The following is a 24948-nucleotide window of genomic DNA, read 5'->3' on the forward strand; positions in this document are numbered from 1 at the left end:
CGGTGCGGGTGCGACACCGAGGGTTGCGATCCCGTTACCAGTCAGTAAAAAAAGACAAAAAGGAAAAAAAAAAAAGAATGCTAGGCTGTGGTGGCATCTGCGCACTGCTCCTTAGGTTGTGGGATTGGGTTCTGCCTGCCTGAAGGTGGGTGCAAGGGTGAAAAAGGAGCCCCACGGGCCTCAGGACGGGTGAGGAGCAGGACAGGAGTCCCAGCACTTGGTGGAGCAGAAACACCAGCGAGTGTCAGGCGAGTGGGGTTTGACCTTCTAGTGCAAGCTGTGGGCCTAAGTGTGCACTTCCAAGCATGCAAAAGCTGCTTCCAGAAGTTCCAGCAACAGTATGGTAGAGTCCATGGATGGGATGGGGGTGTCTGCAGACAGGGAGAGCCTGGGAGGTGTGGATAAACAGATTGACTTCTGGTCAAGATGAGAGAACAGAAGGTCCCCAGCATCACTCTCTCCCACAATCAACCAATATACCACTATTAAAAAGCAACAATAGCCAAGCTTGGGCTGCTAGAGGTCAGGGGAAGAGGAGGAAAAACCTACAGAGTTCATGAAGGCGGGAGAAGCCACAATGAGAGAAACAAAGGACCTCTCTGACGATTCCAAGCCCCAGCTACTTCAAGGCCAACCCTGGTGAGCACTCAGAGCAAGAGCTGGCAAAAGCCACAGCTGTGCCCTTCATATGATGTTGCTTGGAGGCTGCAGGGGAGAAGAGGGCCTTGGTGGCCCCCAGGCCACCATGGACCCACATAGGAGTGAGGGGCCACAGACAACTGAACAAAGAAGCCACTCAGGCCAGTGAGTCACTGAAGGGACCAGCGCACGGCCCATCCCATGGGAAGTGTTTGGTGTGCAGGCGGTGGGGGAGACAGGGCCACCAGGGGAGAACACTAGGGCACAGCATGGACAGCTGATCTGCCCTCCAATCAGCACAGGACCACTCAGTGTAAACTGAACAGGAGTATAGAACTGCAGCGGGTGCAGTTTACTGAAACAACTCAGGCCCAGACCAGAGTTTCCACACAACCCAGGTGTACCAGACCTCACAAGACCCGGAAGTTCTTACAAGGTCAACAGTTAAAACCTGAGCTGCACAAAAAGCCTTCCCCAGAGAATCAGCAGCAAAGCAGCAATTTATCTCAACCACAGGGCTCAAGTGCTGATTCCCTTAGGAAGTTCCTCTATTTTAGAAGTAACCAAAGGACAACAAATTAGTTCTACTACAGAGTTTAAATGGTGGGAACAGCGAAAAATCCAACATAGAACTGAAAGAAAAACAAAATACCCACAGATCAGAGACAAAGTTTTGATATCAACCAGTAAAGGTCTAACACCACCAAAGAACACCTATAAAACCTAGAAGGACTCGAAGCCTCCTGGGCTCCCAAGCTACGGATGGGGGAGGGCCATGGGCCTCAGCCACACCACGCTAATGACCACATCCAGCCCAGCAACAACCACCGAGCCACCACCACCAGAAGTACTCCAGGCTCCCAAGCCAGGGCAATGGGGAGCTGAGGGCCTCAGCCACACACCCCCAACTTCCAGCACTAGCCCAGCAATGACCGAGCCACAGCCAGAGGCCCCCTGGTCTCCCTTTTGGAACGAGAGAGTTGCCCTGGGCCTCAACCATACTCTCCCTCCTTCCTCCTCCTGCTCTCCCCCTCCCACTCTCCCCTTCCCTCAACTGCTCTGCAACAATATCTTAGAATGTAAATAATAATAATAATAATATTTTTTAAATAAATAAAAAAAAAAAGAATGCCAGTTTTGCTACAATATCCTCCTGCATAAAAACCATGCCCTTCATTGGTAACTCCCCCTATTTATTATTATAGATAGAGTGAACATATCCCCTGGTTTCCCAGAGACAGCCCTGTTATATGCCAGTTTTCCAGGTTTAATTATTAATAATTAAAAATTCACTTTCAAAAATATCCCAATTTGGGGGCCGGCCCGGTGGCGCACTGCTACAGTGCGCCGCTTGGGAGCGTGTTGGCGCTCCCGCCGCATGTGAGGACAATTAGATTTGTGATTGGGATGTTGAAATGCTTACCAGATTTTGCGAGTTTGATTTTTTTACACTTACCAATCATTTCCAGGTGCACTACTAATTTGGACACATTTGCTTTGGCAAGCTCACTGGTAGTCTTATTCAGCACGAGAGAGAGTGAATGAACCTAGATGCAGAGGATAAAGCAAGGCAAATATTACTGGGGCAAGAAAGGTATCTTTCAGGAAAACAGCAGAACAAAATCAAGGAAGATGCAAAAAGACTGGAGAAATTTGAAGGTAAAGCTTTTAATGATGCCAATTTCACTTCAGCTTTCTTAAGCCAGTCAAACCATGATCTGACAATGAGGCTGATAAAAAGGAACTCAATTGGGAGTCTAAGTTCCAGTTTCTATGATGTCTTCTCTGTGCTTGCCTTGTATATTCTGTTAGTGAAATGTTTTACATTACAAAATAATTTTTCTCATTTAGGAATTCATCATTAACATTGCACAGTTCTATAACAACTCAGATTCATTAAGTCTCATCTTAAGAAATTTGTCAAAACAAAATGATGAATCTGATTTAGAATCCTGTTTAATGCCTTTGAACGAATATTTAATAGAAGCCCCTGTTGATCAACTGGGACTTCACGTAGGAACAACAATCAAAGATTTTCTTTCCTAGGGACAGCAATAAATAGAAGAAAAACAAGATCCTCTGTCTTGGGAGTAGCATTCTTTGTAACAAATAAATTCTGTAATATAGTATTGTAATTCTAACTACTAAAAGAACTTATATGTCTAGGATTTGTTGAGTTAGGGCTCGGCCTTTTTTGCTCTTGAGTACCATCACTGGGTACAAAGCATTGATTGAAGAGAAGGGAGGAGAGAGGAAGAAACAGAGAGCAGAAGACAGAGAGCAGATTCAATCATCAACTCACATTTACTGCTTCCAAATGGCAGAGACCATGCCTAACTCACCCCTTTATCTTCAGTGCCTAGACAAAGCAGGTACTCAGTACATGTCTGGTGAATGAATGACTGGCAGGAAAAAAGACAGGAAAAGAAAAGAAGGAAACTAATAGAAGGAAAGTAAGGAAGAAAAACATTTATAGAAGAAGGCAGAGAAAAAAGGAGAGGACTATTACAGTTGGACCAGCGACCATGGGGCCACTCCAGTTCCTTTGCAGTTTGACCTCTGACATAGACCACAGAAGGATCGCAAGGCAACAAGATGAAGACAGAAATTTTAAAAAAAACCTCTAGTGATTTAATCACCAAAAGAACATATATACTGGATTGAAAATGCTTTGTTTGGAGAAATCCAACTAACACCACCTGAACCCACTATTAGCATGAATGTCAGCACCGCTATGGGGGAAAAAGGAGAAGGGGATTGGTTTACTCTAATTAAAAGAGATTTAAGAGACATGATAGCAAATGTAACATGAGAACCTTATTTGGATCCTGATTTTAAAAAATTCACACATGGGCCGGCCCGTGGCTCACTCGGGAGAGTGCGGTGCTGATAAAAAAATTCACACATCATCTTACTTAATTCTCATTTTGTACATGAGGATACTTTTGCTTAGAAAAGCATAGTATTCCACTGAATTACAGAGACCAAAGGAAAGGCATGAAGTTTCTTGAACCACTCACACTGAGCAAGAAAGGTAAAACTGTTTCTTCCCCATCTCTCCCCTGAGATCTCTTCCACTTCTAGAGGAATGAAGCCTAAGGAAATTCGCCAGTTAGGGAAATACGAGGCAGAAAATGGCCAACTGGATAAAACATGATTCTCCTCTCTGACTTCCTCCCAGCAGTAAGTGCAAGTCCACACATGCAAAGACACATAAATGAAGAACTTCATCCTCAAGGCACACAAATGTAATCAGCCACTGCAGGCATTCCAGGGCTCTGGATTAGTGCTAGTTACAATAGGCCTATGTACCCCAAACTGGTCAGCTCAATTTAACTGCTTTCACATCTTACTGTTCTATCACACAGAGACTTACGCTCAAATGCTGGGGGTTTTTTTGTTTCTTTTAAAAATATTTACAAGATGAGCAACAGGGACAAGTTATAAGTATGGTAACCCGTAATAGTAAAAATAATAGCTACCATTCCCTGAATGCTTGTTGGGTGCCAAGCACTATGCAAAGGGCCTTATGTATGTTCTCATTGAATCCTCACAATGACCCTATGCTGTAGGCACCGTTGAACATCCCTAGTTTACCGATGAAAAAATTGAGGGGGAGAGAAGGTTAAATAATTTGCCCAAGGCCATATAGCTATACATATGGTTACAGGGAAAGTGCCAAGATTCAAACCTAGGCAGTCTAACTTTTGAGACTTCATTCTTAACAGCTATACTATTGCCCTCATTGAAAGCACATAATGTTCTGGGAGAATGGGGAGACAATAATAAAAGCCACACTTTAAAGTTGCTACTATATACTAGACCCTTTTTGCTAGGTGCTTTACATACATGACCTCACTTAGTTATCTTAATTAGATGATAGAAGATGAGGAAACTGAGGCTCAGAGAAGTGAAATAATTCCATTGAATTAAACAGCTCAAAGGAAGGACAAGTTCTAAAACCACTTATTTTCCCTGCCTCCAGATGGTATTTACAGTAAAACCTTTTCTAAAATATTAACATCTACCCTTTTGTAACAGACATTCATAAGACTATATAGCTCCCCTGGCCAACAAAAGCAATTTTCCAGAGTAAATGTAAAATGCTCACACTTAAATAAACAAACCCAAATTCATTTTTAGAACTTAAAGGAGTCAAAGGGAAGAGATACCTTGAGATCCAGCTTGGTGTTAACTGGATCCTGAAGTTCAGACTCCATTAAAGCATGTGATTCTGACTTCACGTTCTGTAGAATGTCCTCAGGCAGCACTTTCATTGCATGGTTGTCTGCAGTGGAACCAATTCCAAAAAAATCTAATATCACGACCCAGGTTTGCAGTGTAATCAACACATCCAAGCAGTTAAAATCAACATCTATGCTCCGATTAACTCGATTGTAACTCGAAGAGAATTCTGGATGTTTCTTATCCACCAAGAATATATTGATGTGGACCAAAGAATCATCAAATTTACTCTTTCCAGCATGTATCTTGGGCTCATCTACTGATGGAGAAGGAGGTGGGGTCAAAGGATAGTCCTTGTCTTGGACTTCCTTTTGCTTTTTCCGGGATGCAGAGGTGGTGGGTCTCTGATATAACTGAAAGACATTAGGAGCTTCTTCCATGTGGGAAGGGAGAGACCGAGGCATATCGGGATATTCCACATTGGATACTGAAGGGCAAGACTGAGAAAGATACTCTTTTGGGGCTAAACTAGATGGCTTAGGAGCTCCTCGAGACACCATCAGGTTCTTATATTTGGAATCTGGATTTTTCTCCAATAAGTCTTCCATCAGCAGAGAGCGCAGGGCAATCTGAACAGATAAAGTCTGAGGATGGTCCTTACTGAATTCCACTTCAAAATCCTGAAACTTTAAGCTCACAAGACCCTGGGCCCCCAAAGTCAAATCTCCACTTAGCTGAACTTGAAGCTCTGATATACAAAAGTTGGCTTGAATTTGAGTAAAGGATTTGGTTTCCTTCAAAGGCAGGGACTTTTGAGAAGCGTTAGAAAGGCTGGAGTGGCTGAACAGTCCATTCTCCTTCCTTTCAACAGAAGGCTCTCCACAGCCACTGAGGGAGGGCAGAGGAGAATTAGGGCAAGGGGAGGAGGTAGTGCTGGCTGGAAACTTGTTCAGATCTTCACTACACACAAGATTGTCCAGTGTCTGTAAAACCTGCTCATACACATGTTTTGCTAACACCACCTGTATACAAAGAGAAAAATTCAGTTATTCCACAACCACTGTTAACTGCACTCAGATGAACTGCCTATAAATTTCCAGTTGATATTTATGGGTTTCCCCATGAGGTTATAAGTTGGTTGACAACAAGGACTATCTCTGTCATTTCTTTTCTGTCCTTATCTCCTTCTGCCCCACTTCTATTCACAAGGTCCTCTCTGAGTATCTCACAGAATAATCTACATACAATAAATGCTATTGACTGTACGCCTGAATCAGCAAAGGTAGTCTCTCTAACTCCACAAAAATAACTGTAGAAATTGAAGAGAATACTGCCAAAAGTCTAAAGTGGGCATACCATAGAGACTGAGAAATAAGACTCATGGTTTTAAAACTGGCTGATCATCACCAATTAGTGTAACAACCTATTTTCAGTACAGTTAGTACTTTTTAGATAATGATGATGATGATCCATGATTAGCTATGTTTCCATTCTCCCTTACTTGATTTTTAATTAGTTTCTTATTAAAAAATACTCTCAGGCAAGATTCTTATTTAATTAAGGGCAATTTTTTAAAGAGATATTCTAACCAACAGTTGTAGAAATAATAATAGAAAGTGACTATTTTGTAACCCCCCAATTAAATAATTTATCCCATGAAAGTCCATCAGTGGGATAAACCATTATATGATGACTGACAAGGTATTTTATAATGGAGAGATCAAGCTTTTGCCACCAAAATACAATCATCGATCTTGTCATCATTAAGAGACAAACAGACATTATTTGCCTCCTGATATAATGCAATATGAAGTACACAGCACTGCCTTTGAAGTGTTCTAGCCAAAAATAAATAAACAAAAAAAAACTAAAACTAAAAAAGAACCTGAATCCAATGAAACCTATAGAATTAAACCTATACACTTTACAGGAAATATGGGGGAACAAGTTAAGTGGCACACAACCAAACAAACAACCAAATCCAGAATGTGGGACATTCTACAGAGCAAGCAACCTAGTAGTTTCCATAACAAAATAAGGCACGGGGCAAAAAAAAGAGGGAAACTACATTAATAGAGACCTAAAATATGTATTATCCAAATGCAACATGTGGATCTTGTTTGGATCCTGATTCAAACAAACCAAAAGTGAAGACATTTTTTAGACAATCAAAAATATTTCTAAAATCTGAAAATGGACTAAAATTTAGACACCAAGGAATTCTCATTAGTTTCGTAAGGCATGATAATACCACTGCAGTTACGTAAGAAGATGCACATAGTTTGCAGAGAAATATTCCAAATATATAGGAGTGAAAATAGCATAAAATCTAGGATTTGCCTTAAAATATTTCACACATACAAAAAAAGATGGATGAAACAAATGTGGGAAAATCCTGATAACTGTTGAATCTGAGTCATGGATACATAAGGCTCATTGGACTATTCTACTTTTGTGTATGTTTAAATGTTTTCATAGTAAAATATTAGTAATTAAATTATTAAATATTTAAGATATTAATTATTAAAGAATGATTTAAATAATTGTCTTAAAGAATTATCTTTTTAAAAAAGAATTATCTAATTATTTTAAAATTATCTTTAAGACTTTCACTAAAACAACAGTAAGTCAACAGTAACCATAAAAATAAGTCAACATAATCCAATAGAATTCATGTCATGTGCTGGGTTTAAGGTGAAAAATTCATCCTGGGAGATTGCTTTGGGGAAGTTCTCTCACCCAGAGACCCATATCAAGGAACCACTGATGTCAAAAGGTACACATATACTGTTAACAGCACTCCAGGGTGACTCCAGAGCAGCTGCTAGACAGACTAGTAACCAATTCCTGCCCAAGACTACGGTCCACTATTCTAAGATCCTGCCTGTCCTTGTTGTTTTATAAGGTAATGCTCTTTGCTCTACCCCCTGTGAAATCAGGAAAAATAACACTTTTGAAGGAAAAAGGTTAACAGATGTATACATGTCTACACATGCATACGTGTGCGTGAAATCTCTATCCTGGCCCATTTCATTTCAGAGAAGGCAAGACTAATTCTCCCTTGAAAGCATCTGTCAACAGTTCAGATGATCATATAATAGGATGGGCAAAGTATGTCAAAAGTGTGACAAGGGGAGTTCTGGTCAAGATGGCAGAACAGACGGTCCTCAGCATCACTCTCTCCCACAAATCAACCAATTTACAACTATAAAAATGTAACATCAGCCAAGCTGGGGCCACTGGAGCTCAGGGGAAGAGGAGGAGAGACCCTACAGAGTTCATGAAGGCTGGAGAAACCACGAAGAGAGAAAGAAAAAACTGCTCTGAGCTTTTCGGGCCACGGCCGCTTTAAGGTTCAAGCTGCTGAGCGCATGGAGCAGGAGCCTGCAGAAGCCGTGGCTGTGCCCTTCAGATGGAGTTACTTCAAGGCGGCAGGGGAGAAGAGGGCCTTGGTGGCCCCGAGGACAGCAAGACCACTAATAGGGTTCCCATGGACCCACGCAGGAGTGAGGAGACAGAACAGCTGAAAAAGGGGAGCCATTCAGAGTCTGGTGAGTCATCGCAAGAGACTGGCTCAGGGCCCATCCCATGGGAAGTGTTTGGAGCACGGGCAGTGGGGCAGACAGGCCCACCGGGAGAACACTGGGACACAGCAAGGACAGCCAGTCCGCCCCCCAATCAACACAGGCCCACTCAGAGAAGATTGGTTGGGAATGCAGAATTGCATGAGGTGAAGTTTGATGAAAAACTCAGGCCCAGATCAGAGTTTCTACACAACCCAGGTGCACTGAGTCTCTGGAGAGCAGGAAGTACCTATAAAGTCAACTGTTAAACCCTAAGCTGCTCAGAAAGCCTTCCCTAGGGAAACATCAGCAAAGCAGCAATTTAGCTCAACAACACAGCTCAAGTACTGGTTCCCACAGGAAGTTTCTCCATGTTAGAAGTAAGCAAAGGTCAAAAAATTAGTTCTGGCCCAGGCACACCACCAGTGCCTTGGGGCCCACCAAGGGACATAAGGCATGGAGCCGAGGACAGGACCCCCACCCATGGAGAAGAGGACCGGAACCCCCTCCCACAACCAGGCACACTGCGTCAGCACCTCAGGGTCCACCCAGTGACCCGAAGCATGGAGCAGGGGACCAGCCCCACCTCCCACAACAAGGCACACCACCAGCACCAAGGAGCATGCCAAAAACATCACCTCCATGTGGGTGGCCCACCACAGCCACCACAATAACCATGGCTGCCGCGAAAGCAGCTAGACACCACAACCACCACGCAGATGGTCCTCCAGCCACTGGAGTGCATTGACACAAGGAGAGTCAACAGCACAAGAGAGACACAAGCAGAGATAAAGAAAAGAAGAGGATGTCTCTCCCCACAAAGTCCATTTCAGAGTGACAGAAGAAGCATCTGCTCTATGATAATATTGGGGGAGCTGATCACACCTCTCAGCATTGGACAGTTCATCTAGGCAACATATCAACAGAGTAACCATTATTCTTTCAAAAGGAGAGAAGAAGTCTAGGGTAATTAGAGGGGGAGAGGTAGAGATTGGACAAGGAGCATAAAGAATAATTACAATTTGTAACAATATACATGCTAGTAATATTGATTTGATCAACATATCTCAATGTTAAACCCCAAAAACATGTATAATCAATTTTGATTCAATAAAAATTTAAAAAAAGAAAAAAAAAAGTCTGACAAGAATTATATCCCCTTGGGAAAGAGAGACTCTGACTTTTTAAGCCATCATTTCCCTATTTCTGAATGGCAATGGAATTAAGATTCTGTCTTCTTTCTCCACACAACTCACCCACCCTCCACATGAAGAACGTTAATAAGACTGATTCCCCAGTGATAAAATGACATGATAAAAGGATCCTGTATTTCCTGGAACAAGTTATCAACAACTGTAAATATGCATTAATGATATCTCTTTGAATCTATATTTTTCCTTCCAACATTTAATGTACATAAATATACAATATAACACATAATAACATAAGTATAATATATAATATTTATATAATATAAATATAAAATAACTATATGACTTCAACTGCCCTGACATGAAAATCAATCAGATGTTTACCTGAACTGGATTGACGAATTTTCCTTCGATCTTCATGATGCTAGAAGTTTCCAGGTCATCTGGACTAAGAGAGAAAGTCAATTCAGATTCTCTCTCTATAGGGATCTTCTCCAGTTTAAACTGAATGGTAGTGTTGTTCAGGATGTGAAAAGCTGGCATAAGAGAGAGGAAATGACAGACTGTAAATCCTAATATTTACTCTGTCGTTGCTGATTCAGTGTAGAGATATAAAATAGAGCCCCTGAGTTACTCTTAGACCAAAAAGGCAGGTAAGCCTGGCACTTGGGGTCTATGACTGAGAGCAATCTTGTGATGACTATCCCAAGACCAAAACTCACAGCAAGTAGAGGTACGAGATAAATTTACACAAAATAAGAAATGAAATTTTCATGACATGCTCCATTTAGTAGCTTCAAAATATAATGTGGTAAACATTAATCCAGTCCAAAAAGTATATTAAGCTTGTCGTAGCCTCTCAAACTGGCATTTTTCCAAATCAAATTGCTTACTTAGCTTTGAGTTATAGATATATCCTTCTTATTGGGCCTAAATTGAAACCAAGGACAATATAAAATTCTAAGTAAACAACTTTTATCCAAGCAGAGAAAGCAATCTTGTGATAAATATGTAAACAAATCAGTGCATTAACATCTGAGAACCATAGAAGAAATTTTCAAAGGCATTAATTTCTTCACCAATAAATAAAGCTATGCTCTTGGGCTTACCTGATTTCTGTGGATGCCAATACTAATAGATTGAACTATTTGGTTTTGGCTGATCAGATCCAGAATATTCCTAAAACCCTGGACTAATCATTATAAAGGAAGATGGCAGTATATTAGAAGGAGAACATAATATCCACAGACTAAATTTCATATTCTATTTACATCAACCCCTTGAACTATCTTGGGCTACAATACTTAACTAGGAAAGACCTACAGCTCAGGAACAAAATATCAAATATATATGGCTAAATTCAACAATCCTCTAACAGAATCCATCCACTGACACATTTCTGTAAATGAGTACACACCCAATTTCAAAGGCAAACACTTAAAAAAAAGTTATTTTGCCAAATATGGTATTAAATGGAAAACAGTGAAAATAAATCAACACACTACAAAGCATTCTATTAAAATTCTATTTTGATCTCTTAAATATTAACCAAGGATAATTCTAAAAGAAAAGGTTTTTGTTATTGCTGTTTTAAGCAATGTACTACATGAACTGGGTTTTGAATGTTTAAATAAAATGAAACAAAAGATTTACGTTCCTCACCTTGACCTCTATGCAAAGATTCAAAGAAATCATGTCGGGTAAAATGAGCTTCCTCCTGACTATTGGCACTGGCAGACCCAGAGGGTGGGCAAAATGCCCGGCTTACTTCAGATCCAGTACTTTCTCTGCCTGCCAACTGGGTGCAATTCAAAGAATATAGTTTAATGTCTTTGATTTCCACCTGCAGACGGTCACTTCTGGATTCATCATCCCCTGCCACAAAATTTTGGATGAATATCTGTCCCAAGTGTCCTACCAACAGTTCAGGGCTCCCAGGCTTCCGAGGGATAGAAACAACTGGTGATTCAATGTTTACATTCAAGATTAGCTTTACAGTGTCTGAATGAGAGGAAGCTAGGTCAAACCCACATATGTCATTTTCCTCTAAGATAAAAGGTTCCCGTGTCTTCCTTGGAGTTTCAAAGAGTGATACCATCTCACTGTACTCAGCAGTCTTGGTAGCTAGTACTGTGGTGACTTTGGTGGCCGCACTTTTCAGCATACTCCGAAAATTTTCTTCCAGTTCATCCATGGATAATGTCAACTCCTTCAAAAATTTAGCAGAGTGGTTATAATGCAAGGAAGCCATCTTTAGGTTGAGAAAACACTCCTGTTTAGACTTCTCAACAAAAGTGAAACTCAAAGCTTCAGTGAGGGCTGCATCTTCCATTCTGACAAATATAGATTCAAAGTAGCCAATATCACTGATGACATTTTCATAGCCTGTGGAATTCCCAATGCTGACAACATATTGGTTTTTAACATTATCTTGTGTCAAATCCATAAGCTGCAAACAGCCAAGAGAACCATTCATGTCAAACGTGCTACCCATTGAGACATTCACTTTGGTGCCACCTATACTTGCAGTTGCAATTTTTCTGCCATATTTCTCTCCATTTGCCATTCCCACTGTCCGAAGGAGCAATAAGTTAAGTCTATGGATTTCCACTGCAACCTCAGTGTTTTGTTCATATGTGGACTGATAAGTTCCTTGTTCTATGAAGTTTCTTTCAAAATCAGTCATTAAAGGTTGAGGACTCAAATCATCTTTTTCCTTGGGGAAGGATTTTTGAAGAAAACCAATCAGCTCCACAATTGTCTCTGGATTTAGAATAATATCCAAATTATTTACCTGTAATGAAATCACCTGAAGAGTGCTGTCTAAATTCATTGATGGGCACTCTGAACTCACAAATTGGTATTCCAATTTAATGAGGGACTCTTGTTCTTTGGTGAGAATTCTATCAAATGAAACACTAGTAGCTGATTGGTCATTCAGGGTGACTGCACTAGTTATGTGGGCTACATTGGGTCCAGAGACAGGAGACTGGGCCCTGCTGTCCCGGAGGCTTCCTGTTGGAATATCAAAACTCAAGTTCTTATGTGAAGCCATCAAAAGGTCAAAATCAGCACCATACGTCTGCATGGTGTCTACCAGAAGCAAACCATGAACAGTTAGGGAAACTTCAGCATCATAAGGCCTCTTCACAAAGTGAGCGTTGGTACCAAATACCTTGAGCACAGAAATATACCGGCCATTGCTCTCAACACCAAGCTGCATACAGTTAACTTTAAATTCAGCCAGGAGGAGCTGCGACTCCACCAGAACTTCCCGGGTATGCTGTTCCAACATCACGATGCTCTGGGTTAAATTCATTACTGAGTCTTGCAAACTTCCCCGCTGTTCCTCTTGGGAAAAAATCTTCTCTTTAATCTGAGTGTCAGAAGTCTTCATTTCTGGGGTAGTGAGGAGAGCAAAGCAATTCTTTAGGGCAGATATTTTATCTTCATTGATGTGGATTTTTAAGTCTGGTAAGTTGCCTGAGAGCACAGCTCCTGGGTATTTGGGATCTGAAGTATAAATCAATCGACGTTCTAACTGTAGATGAACATTGAATTTCTCTACCACATGGGTTGGTCCTACATCAATATCCTGGACATGCTTCCAATTGTCTTTCACTCGTCCAACCATAATCTGGAGGTCCATAAATGACAGGGAGTACCTTTCATACATCTTTGTGCTCATTAAATGTGCTTGAAGCTGTTCTTCACTGAATTCAACTCCAGAAAATGGAGGTGATTTCTCTCCATTACTGCTGCTTGTCTCCAGAGGTGGGGTATTAGGAGGTGTGGCAAGAGGGGTCTTATATTCATCATCACTAAACTGATTCTCTTCAGAGGCTGACCCATCCCCACTTTTCCTCTTGAAGCCATCTGCAGATAAAAAAGAGAAGATATAAAGTAAGTGGCTGCTTTTGTGTTCCTCTTTCCCTTAATGTAATAAGTATAAAAAGCAGAGAACCAATTAATCCCAATTTTTAAAAAAATGGATGAAAATTCTAAGCATAATATTCTTTATTTACCATTTAATCCAGTGTGAACTTACCTATTAACTTGGAAATCAAAACACAAAGAGGAAAAACATATGAACATGAGAAGAGTTGGAGACCTGCAGACATATAAGCATGTGCCAGGGTGCAAAAACGACTACCTGCTGCCCAAAGCTCCTTCCCACCTGCAGTGTTGCCTTGCCACGTACCCTTCTTATGTCACTCTCTATAATTTCTTATTTGTTTCTTCCTTTGTCTTTGTGTTTTGTTTCCCCCACTAGAACATTCCAGTAGAAGAGAGGTCTCACCTGTCTTGTTCAACTCAATACCACTAGGCCAAGATCAGTGTCTGTTAAGCAGTAACTGCTCAATCTGTGACTTTCTAGCCCCAGAGCCCATACATTGAATCCCTCTCTCTACAGCTGAGCAGTGCTGAGACAACTTCTGGGTTCTGTCACCTATGTCTCTGCTGTCCACATTTATGTTCTATAAACTCAAGTAGGTGCCTTCTGTGGTTCTATGATCCTTTTATTTAGATCTAATTCCCTTTTAACATTCCTCTTAGCACCAAACTTTTCCACTCCTACTCAAATCCTCTACTCTCTTTCTCTGTTGGGTCTTCTCAGTGAAGATAAGTTTGAGATTATTTGATAAATTTCCTCAATTTCTTTTACCCTATGAATCTTCTCATTCTTCCATCCCATTTCACTGAATACTTTCTGGATATAATAAATGTAAATGAAATTACCTTCCAGGTGTCTCTTTTTATATATGCCCCTAAATAACAAATAGTTTAAATCTCTATTCCTAAAATTAAGTACTTCGAAATAATGTCTGTTAAAATACACAATGTTACATAAGAAATACAAATAAAAACCACAATGAGGGGCTGGCTAGTCAACTCAGTTGATTAGAGCACAGTGTTGGTAAGAACAAGGTCAAGGGTTCAAATCTCCATACCAACCAGCTGCCCCCAAAAAGAAAAAAGCAATAAAAAACAATGAGATACTTCGTCATACCCACAAAAAAACGGCTATAATAAAAAAGACAATAACAAGTGAAACAAGGATGTGGAGAAACTCGAACCCTTACACACTCTTGGTGGGAATATAAAACGGTGCAGCAATTTTGGAAAACAGTTTGGTAGCTCCTCAAAATATTAAATATAAAGTTGCCACATGACCCAGCAACTCCACTTCTAGAAGATACCCAAGAGAACCAAAAATATGTCTACACAAAAACCTGCATATGAATGTTCACAGCATTATTCATAATAGTCAAAAAGTGAAAACAACCCAAACATCCACCAATAAATGAATGGATAAACAAAATATGGTAAATCCATACAATGGATTACTATTTGGCCATAAAAAGGAATGAAGGACTGATATATACCACAAAATGGATGAACTCTGAAAATATTATGCTAAATGCAAAAGCCAGACATAAAAGGCCACATATTGTATTATTCTGTTCATATGAAAGGTTCAGAATAAGCAAATCCATACAGACAGAAAGATTAGTGATTGCCAGGGGCTGGGAGAGGGGGTGCCAGTGAGTTTGGAATTTCTTTTTGGGGGATGAAAATGTTCTGGAATTAAACAGTATTGAGAATTGCATAATTCTATCAAAATACAAAAAACAGCTGAACTGTACATTTTAAAATATAAATTACAGGGCTGACTAGTTAGCTCAGTTAGTTAGAATATGGTATTGTAACACCAAGGTCAAGGGTTCGGATTCCCATACCAGCCAGATGCCAAAATAAATAAATAAATAAAATTTTTAAATGCAAATTATATCTCAATAAAGCTATTATTTAAAAAGTTACAAGTGAATTTTGGAGTTAAACAATGTTATATAAACCTACGTAGTTAAACACAGATCGATCTACCAAAATGTTTTCATCACTTCAAATTCACACTGTACCTTGGGTATTCGTCAACAGCATTCTTCCTAGATCCACAACAACTAACACAGGATTCTTGAATTTGAAATCATCAGGAAATATCACCTGAGGAGCAGAAATATCTAGTCGCACAGTCCACCGTTTACTCTCCTCCTATAAAAATAAAATAAACTTCAATTAATCATAATTAACTGTAACTGCTGAAACTGAAGTTTTATCAGTGGTGCTCAAGCATTTCTGAAAGCCACAGCAAGGGTTATGGAGTGACTTAGTGCTTTATGGTATTACAGCAAAAAGTTTAAGATGAAAGTAGATTCAAATGCTTGAGGATTTTAGACATCACCATAGGTAAATGTCTGAAGTGGAGAGAAAAAATTAGCAAACTACTGATTTGGTGGGTTGTTTGTACTTTGATTATGATGATCCATAGTTTAAGAAAGATTTTGTTTCTAGTACAGGGCTTAATACTTTAAAATACTGTAGAAATTACAGAATACAAATAAATGTAGAAATCCAAATATTTTTACTTATTCATGGACATTGGTAACTATGAACTTTCCTGCCAAAATATCTTAGAGGAAAACACAAGCTTTGACATTTGAAATATAAATACCACACCAATTCACAAATGTGTCCATTTTTCTTCCCTTCCTAAGATTAGCCTCAATTGTATGTATATGGAAAAGCTAATTTACATAAACGTTATCAAAAAGAAACTTCTTTTGTCTGAGATAACAAGAGGAAACTAATTATTATTATGTGTCGAAACACACGCGCACACACACAAAACAAAACAAAAAACAGGACTAACTCTCCATCCCGTACTACATATCCCTAAGCATTTTACTTTAAATATTTCTGCCATCCCTTACACCTACAACTCATTCTGCATTGTCCAAAAGAAGCCACACTCCTTTTTAACTGCTCCATCTGCTGCTGTATCTTAGCAGTGCACCTCCATGCCACATTGTTAGAAACCGTGTTTTACTGGACTGTTATGTTTCTTGGCTCTCCCTGACTGTGGAGTCCTCACTTCAGCTGGTCACTTAAGTGTCACACAGTGACCATCATAACCTGGAATGGAAGTTGGGGCACCATTCCAGTTGTTTTTCTTCTGATAACAGTAAGTAAAGATCCGGCCCGGTGGCGCACTGCTACAGTGCGCCGCTTGGGAGCGCGGCGGCACCCGCTGAGGGCTCGGATCCCACATACAGACCGGTTCCCGCTCACTGGCTGAGCGAGGTGCGGGCACAACACCGAGGGTTGCGATCCCATTGCCGGTCCCGGTCCGGTACGGGCGCGACACTGAGGGTTGCGATCCGTTGCCGGACACGAAAAAAGACAAAAAGGAAAAAAAAAAAAAAACAGTAAGTAAAAAGGGGAAGCTCTTAAGTGAAACATTCACAAAATATCAGGTCTGAAAAATGGAACGAAGATGAGTCTTGAAAGTATTTCCAGACTGCCACAAAGAAGAAATAGGACGTAGTCATGCTCATTAATTTTCCTAATTAAACCTTGAATGTGAAAGACATGAGATTTTATTTTATGCTAGCTGATAAGAACTTCATATTTTCAGTTTACCTAGTCAATATAATTGATACAAGCAAGCCTACCTACAGTAGGTAACGAACTTGACAGAAAGAATGCTTGCCCCTTCCCTAACCCCAGATATTGCTTATGTTCGCAACTTACAATGAAATCACCCACTAGCAAACGATCCAGAGTTTGTCGGATTTCTGCCTTGGTCTGCATCTTCAATCTGTTGTATTGTCTTCGGGCAGCTTCAGCCACTCTCAGCTCAAGTTCAGACTGATAACCAAAACCTGTAAGATTAGAAATACAAAGGAAAGTCAGAATTTTCAAATGGCTGGGGGGACGAAGTGCTGCAAGGTCTCTTCTCACAACAATCAGTAACAACAACCGTTCCTTACTTCAGCATGACCTGGCAAAATAAAGGGTAACAGGAATAAGCAAAGATGAGTGGTGGACATCCAGAGGACAAAGGAGGTATGTGAGGGTACCTAAGTTACTAGAATTTCTCGACCCATCTTCTGAAAGATTACAAACTATTATATTTCAAAATCCTTACAAAGCAGGACATTACAATGAAGGAGAAAATAAAACTTGGAAGGAAAAGTCTTCTATATTCTATCAGTGACAAAACAATGAAACCACAACATTTATGGCTACTATTTATAGGAAAAGACTCAAAACTGTACCAAAAACTAAAACAGCTTCAACATTAAAAAGGAGGGAGGGAAACAGTCAGGAAAATACAAGCAATGAAACCACAACATTTATGGCTACTATTTATAGGAAAAGACTCAAAACTGGACCAAAAACTAAAACAGCTTCAACATTAAAAAGGAGGGAGGGAAACAGTCAGGAAAATACAATTGTTTTATCAATAAAAGACTCAAAACTGTACCAAAAACTAAAACAGCTTCAACATTAAAAAGGAGGGAGGGAAACAGTCAGGAAAATACAATTGTTTTATCAATCTCCCTGTCAATAAAAGTGCTTTTCTGCACCTACAGTCTGAAACCGTTTTGGGGAACAAAGGGAAGCATTATAAATAAAGGATGATATTTAGAACTTTGCAGTATTTAATCCTGCATCAAGTAAGTAAAAGAGATTTAAAAAGAAATTCTTGAACATTCCTCTTCAGTTCACTGGTCTAAAATATTCTGAGCAACCAAGGAAACCACCATTCTAATGGAATGGAAAGTATGAAAAAATGCCTGCTGAAGGGAGACAAAAAGAAAATATCTAAGGATACTGATTTCTCTTGGAAAAGATACTGTCCAGCTACCCAGATTTAATAACTAAGGACAACCCTATCCACTTACTCTACAGGCCTTTTCCACCACAATCAGGCCATTTGAATGTATAATAACCCTTATCCAGAGCACCAGAAATGACAAGAGAGATGTTTTTAAAAACTAACATAAGATCAAACAAACAAAAAAGTTAACCTGAGGTATGAACCTTTCCCTTGTAGAAAAAGTCTGCTACTTTTTTAATCGCCTGGGGATTATAGATGATGTTCAAGGGCCTCGTGCTGACATTCAGCCGCCTCTCAAAATGGCTGTGCACCGGATTTCTCTCATATAGCATCTCAAAAACTGGGTCATCTCGTTCTGCAGCTAAAGGAAAGAAAAGGAGAAAGAAAATGGAACATACCAAAAACAATCACCTTATTCTTAATAGACCTGTGAGAAATTCTGGAAAAAAGACATTTTCTAAATGATTTTCCCATTAATACACATTTATGCACATAGAGAGCCTAAAAAGGATTGACTCTTTCATTTGCAACAGGGATCAGGAAGACAGGGCTGTCCTATTTGCTCCCATTATGTAAACCAAGGACCCAGAGGCCCAGCAAGGTTGTGCCAGTTACACCCAGGTTAATGGTCTCACTGCGAGAGCACTAAGCTCTCACCAAGTCCACCAGGAATCCACACAGCAAACCACCATGCACAAAACAGAAAACACTTTCTCTCTTACGACTGATCAAAGACTACCAATCTGCAACAAAAATATTTTTAAGAATTCATTTTAAGAACATATTACCAGCATAATCATCACTTCTGTCTGCAGATGTGGTTTGGAGGCCAAAAGACTGTGAAACTCTGCCAACTTCTTTTTGCTATTAAATACATGCACAAAAATGCATAAATGTCAGGGTGAAAAGGGACAATTCACTATAAACACACACACATTTTACCCTTTAACATCACTCTCCCTTAGCATAATCAAATCAAAACTCACATCAGATTATTAAGTACTTGCAGACTTGTTTAGTTTTATGCCTTTTTCCTAATCTAGTAAATCCAAGTCTTTTCTTTTGTATTGGCAGTATACTGTTTTGCACTCAGTACATTTAATGAATGATTGCTACATGAATATTAAACATGTATAACTTTTTAAACTTTAAGTCTACCTTCCCACCCTCTCTACAACCTTACCCCTACCTCCCAAAAAAATTATGGACAGAGTAAATGGCTAAATACTCAACTATTTGAACTATATCTTTTCCAGCTTAGTAAGATAAAGGCATAGCCATAAATCTCACCAACATTTTCTCTCTAACAAATTCAAAAAACTTATCAAACCTCAGCCTATCTGTCTTAAGATGATCAAATGTCAGAATGAATCAGGTTAATATTACTTATTTTTGCCTAAAACAGACCACAATTCACCAACACCCAAGATGTATTGACCACCCCACGATTGTACGTACTGGATTAGGGAAGACTAGAAGAGGAAACATAGTCCCTTCTGTTGCCAGGTCTCGAAGGAACAGTCCACCCAACCGAATTAAAAGCAAGGAGGAATTTCTTCGAGGAAGAGATTCCGCTAGAAGTTTTACATCTATAAAAAAATAAATGTAAGAGTTGATACCATGCTATGATAGCCCACAGTCTTTTAAAAAGTATTAGATATAATAATTTACAGAGGACTATTAGATACCATGAACTATTTTCCCTTGAAATTAGAAACAAAAAAAACCCCACGTTCTTCACAATTTTGTGCTTTTTGCCCGTGATTTTGCTATTTAAAATGTTCCCAAGTATAGTGCTGAAGTGCTGTGTAGTGTTTCTAAGTGCAAGAAGGCTGTGATATGCATTAGAGAGAAAATACATGTATTAAATTAGCATCATTTGGGTATGAGTTATAGTACTGTGGCCATAAATTCAATGTTAATGAATCTTTTTTTTTTTTTTTTTTAAAAGATGACCTGTAAAGGGATCTTAACCCTTGCCTTGGTATTGTCAGCACCACACTCTTCCAAGTGAGCCACAGGCCGGCCTTAATGTTAATGAATCTTTAAACACAAACATACATCAACAAATGTTATGACCAGAGGTTCACAGGAACCTAACCCTGTATTTCTCCTAGGAGAAATGGCTCCATATTAGCTAATTCAGTATCCATGACAACTTTCTAGACTATAACTTCCACAAATAATGAGAATCAATTGGACAATGGCACCTAGAAAGATAAACAGCAGCAGGTAGTTCTTTTGTGGCAGTACCTGAAAATTCGAGCTGCATGAAAGCACTTTCATTCATTTGAGGAGTTCCTTGCTCCTTGTGTAACAGAGTCACTGTACCTCGCTGCAACTGTAAATTCAGTTTGGCAAAGACATGATCTCGCTTTGTATACGTGTTCATATACGAGGCATCTGCAGTAGGGTCAAAGAACTCCTCGGTGCCTAAATGGTTAAGAGAGAAAAGACTTTAAGAAAAAACACGGGGGGCTGGCTGGTTAGCTCAGCTGGTTAGAGTGTGGTGCCAATAACACCAAGGTCAAGGGTTCAGATCCCCATACTGGCCAGCCGCCGAAAAAACATGGAAAACACCAGGGTCCAGGGTTCAATCCCTGTACCAGCCAGCCACCAGAAAATAGAAAAGAAAAAACATAGGAGAATAAATAAAGCACTACCGGGCATACTGATTACAGTTGTGGTGATATTTTTTAATAGAACTCTAAAGTCATAGCTGACTGCTTTATGCTTTATTTGCTAATGTACAGCAACCATAACTGTTTTATAAGGGCTCTTATCAACTTATTACCAAACCAGGAAGGATAAGATTCATGATAAAATACAGTACAAAGCAGCACTGCCCAATACAGTTAAACGGCCTATATTCACACTGTCCAGTACAGTGGCCACTAACCACATGAGGCTATTGGGCACTCGTGGCACATGTGACTAGTGCAATTAAGGAATTAAATTTTTACTTTTATTTAATTTTAATTAATATAAATATCTACTTGTGGCTAAGACTACCATACTGAACAGCACAGGCCTGAAGAGTGGCTCTGGACTGGTATTTAAGTTTCAGAGTTTAAAGTTTTTTAACTTACTCAAATTTAGTTCTATTACAATTGCTGCCATTCAGACCCATCTGAAACTGTACTCATATTCATATTTGTGGAGTTGCAAATAAAGTATCTCCCAAAACATTTCTTCTCTCTGCCTCAATGAACATGAAACAAACTATTTTTTCCAAATGCCTATTTTTGTTAAATTTGGAAAATACCATGGGCCGTTGCACAAACAACAGACCAATTTTAAGTTCTCCTTTCAACTCCAGCCAAGGGGGAAAGTGAAGGGCAGCTCCCCTGTACCCAGGATCTCTTCCGGAGTCCACTGCTCGTGCTGCTCTGCTGATAAGCCCTCGACCGCTTTCCCTTCAGGGCTCTGCTGCCCATACCAGCCACCCCATCCAGGAAACCAGGACTGAAGGTACTGCAGCATCCCACTGCCTCCTCTGGTTTCTGGGTCTCCAGGAGAGTCGCGTGGAGAATCAAATTGAGGCTCTCGTATACTCTGCGTCAAGCACAAATGAGCATATGTGAGTATCCAAAGACAGAAGATATGATATGTCACTGGCTGCTGTATGTCTCCCACAGAAGCAAAAGCACATATCACAACTGAAGCACTCAGATTGTGCTCGGTCTGAACTAATCTTCTCATAGAGGATTTCTTACCTCTGCTAGCTCTTCTTGTTTGTAAAATCGATTATGAACCAGTTCTCGCAAAATCTTCAATTCCTCAAAGGTCTGTTCCTCTTCAATCCGACACAGTTCCTCCTATTTGGGTTAAACAAAAACAAAAAAACAAAAGAACGCATATTATGGCTGCAGAGAAACTGGACACCCTCACAAACCACTATAAGTATGGCAAAGGAGCCTGTCTGGTCCCCAACATTTCCACCGACGGCCAAGTTCCATGATTGCTGTTTCTGATTTAAACAGCTTTTCCATATAATCCAATAGATTCTACTTGGTCTCTAACAAGTGTCACGTGTCTAGTCTTGGTGACTAACAAGTGTCATGGTTCCTGGGACTAACAGTAAATAGAGAGCACGGCCAAGTTCCATGATTGCTGTTTCTGATTTAAACAGCTTTTCCATATAATCCAATAGATTCTACTTGGTCTCTAACAAGTGTCAAGTGTCTAGTCTTGGTGACTAACAAGTGTCATGGTTCCTGGGACTAACAGTAAATAGAGAGCAGGCAAAGAACAGTACTTCATTTTCAATGTGTCACTGCTGCAATCTCCTACTCTTTGAACAGCACTGAGACAGTTTACAAAGTGCTTTCACAGGCATCAGCTCAGATGATCAAAGTAGGCCACTAGTTCTCATTCTTCCTACCTTTGGATGAGGAAATTTACACAGGAAATTTCAAGTTTACACAGGAAGTGTGCATGTCCCAGCTCCTTTATGTTTCATATAGGATATGAGCAAGGACATGGTCATTTTACCTTGTTTCATACTAGTTAGGAAAGAACAACAGTAGCCAACTTACATGCCAAGATGAAAAAGAAAGTAGTATTAGTTCTCCTACACTGTTTCTTATGTCCTAACGTTAAGAAAAGGGAGAATACACAAGCTTACTTGTACTCTTCAGCTATAATTTAGATTTTTCTCTCCCTCCATGTCGTTGCCTGGGCCTTTAAGAAAACCATCCAAAACAATATGTCTGGTTTATTCCATCCTTTTCATACAGTTCCTACGTCAGTAACCATATCTGGCATTGATGAAAAAAGCCATTAAAGAAGCAAGTGGGCCACAGCCTCAGGGTGCCGGCAGGAGAGCTGAGAACCCCTAGGGATTCAGCACTGCCCCTGGTTACCACTCAGCAGGTGCTAAAGAGAAAGTAATATTCCTTTTTGCTCAGAAGAGTCTACTAAAGAAATGATTAGTTAAGAGACAGTACCTGAGCCAAAATATTAGAAATGGTCTAAACTGCTATTACAAAAATTGATGCTCACAAAACCAAAATACATCAAGGAGTAAAGCACTGCCTTCCTCTAGGAGATAACAGGTAGAGAGACTAGAAAAGGGCTGGAGTCCGAGGCCAGGACTCTGGGAGTGGTGGTTCTAAGGGTCTCTAGCCCTACAGTTAACTAAACACGAGCCTGCCTTCATCACCTACTTCACCCTCTTCTGCCTAGCCTCTACCACCGAAAAAATCCAGGGTCAATCAAGTCAGTGGTGGTTCTAAGGGTCTCTAGCCCTACAGTTAACTAAACACGAGCCTGCCTTCAACACCTACTTCACCCTCTTCTGCCTAGCCTCTACCACCGAAAAAATCCAGGGTCAATCAAGTCAACTGGGATTATGGATAATGTACGCCAAAGTCTACAGAGATGAGTTGAAGACTTCAGAGGAGAAGAATTAGAACTAGGATGAGGCTTTGAAGAGACTATCTAGGTGACTGCAGGGAAAAGTCTCTCTGAACCCTGCACAGAGAGCTGGGGAAGAAGGAGTGAGGGCATAAAGGCGTAGCAGGACCACAGTCATCTCATCTTCCCCCTACCCCATGGCCTGACTCTCCTCAGGCAGCAAAGGGTATAGGATGCCTCTGGTCAAGGCAAGGCTAGTGGCCTCTAAGAAGTTCTCACTCTAGTAAGACCAACTCTATCCTGTAAAATTATGCCACTTAGCAAGGGACTTTATTTCTTCACAGATCCCATTTTCTTCAGCCTTTGAGAGAACATTATTATCCTGTGAATGAAGGCAAGAAACATAAGACAACAGTCCACTCACCCTGTCATCTTCAGACAGCAAGCCTCCTTTTAACTTGTTGAAATATTTGTCAGTGTAAGATACAGCATCACGGGCACGGTGCAACAAAAAGTCCCAGGTACAACATTTCCTCTGCTCTCTGATCTCAAACAAATTAGCATTCAAAGCAAAATACCACCATTCTCGGCAGCTGAAATAGTCCATAACAATGTAATTACTTCTTACAATAAAAGCAACTAAAATGCTATCAATCCAGGACAATCCACATAACACCACCACTCCTCTTCTGAGACATTTTTTCTCGTCAGTTTATGTCTCAAGCTCATTTTAATATTAAGCTAAACACAATAGGTGGGGAAAGTAAAACTGCTGCCTAAGAACATCAAATATTGATCACAAACTTATATATCAATAATAATATAGTACTCAATTGGTTTGAATTACCCACAATATCATTCCCTTCCATCAACAGAAAATCAAATGCTAACTATAAGGCACATACCATTTTAATATAATTACCAAAGATTTGAGTAGATTTTAAATTGAATTTAAGATTTTAAATTGAATAATTCTAAGAAAATACATGAAAATACACAGGATCATTGAAAAGCTTTAATATATTGGACTGGTCATGTTTATCACTGAAACATGAAAAGAGGATTTATGTTTGCTGTAGAAGTTAGAAAGTGTACTATGTAAATGTTGACCAAACAACCTGGAAGAAAAGACATAGGGAAGTAGGTTCAAAGAATATTGCAAAGTGTTACTACACACCAGATCCCATCACAGCAACATCAGTCTACGTGCTAAATGAGATTGAGAGATCTTCTGAATTTCATTAAACTCAATCTAAGACTAAATCTGTGACAAGAATATCAACAATGATAACAGAAATGGCATTTCAAGAGCCAGAAAAATCAATCGTACTTTTATTTCCAACCAAGTGTAAAGGACAATGAGGAA

The 24948-nt window shown here is 39.9% G+C and overlaps 1 protein-coding gene and 1 non-coding gene across 2 annotated transcripts in view; one reads left to right on the forward strand and one right to left on the reverse strand.

The window, feature by feature from the left end:
- Window positions 1-24948, reverse strand: part of VPS13D (vacuolar protein sorting 13 homolog D (S. cerevisiae)) — a gene marked incomplete at its 3' end in the record, with an annotated part of 105995 nt that overhangs the window by 61302 nt on the left and 19745 nt on the right. The window contains exons 9-21 of the mRNA XM_008589879.1: window positions 24007-24175; window positions 21941-22042; window positions 21578-21779; window positions 20478-20657; window positions 19683-19813; window positions 19013-19088; window positions 18415-18585; window positions 17132-17262; window positions 15460-15592; window positions 11201-13414; window positions 9923-10074; window positions 4812-5846; window positions 2096-2186 (exon numbers count right to left, since the gene is read on the reverse strand). Coding sequence (XP_008588101.1) covers window positions 2096-2186; window positions 4812-5846; window positions 9923-10074; window positions 11201-13414; window positions 15460-15592; window positions 17132-17262; window positions 18415-18585; window positions 19013-19088; window positions 19683-19813; window positions 20478-20657; window positions 21578-21779; window positions 21941-22042; window positions 24007-24175 — 4787 coding nt within the window. The remainder of the gene's footprint in view (window positions 1-2095; window positions 2187-4811; window positions 5847-9922; window positions 10075-11200; window positions 13415-15459; window positions 15593-17131; window positions 17263-18414; window positions 18586-19012; window positions 19089-19682; window positions 19814-20477; window positions 20658-21577; window positions 21780-21940; window positions 22043-24006; window positions 24176-24948) is intronic.
- On the forward strand, window positions 20705-20779 carry TRNAI-AAU. The gene has a single exon. It is a non-coding gene; the product is annotated as a tRNA-Ile (tRNA).

The sequence above is a fragment of the Galeopterus variegatus genome, unplaced genomic scaffold (assembly GCF_000696425.1).
Source record: "Galeopterus variegatus unplaced genomic scaffold, G_variegatus-3.0.2 Scaffold138, whole genome shotgun sequence".
NCBI lineage: Eukaryota > Metazoa > Chordata > Mammalia > Dermoptera > Cynocephalidae > Galeopterus > Galeopterus variegatus.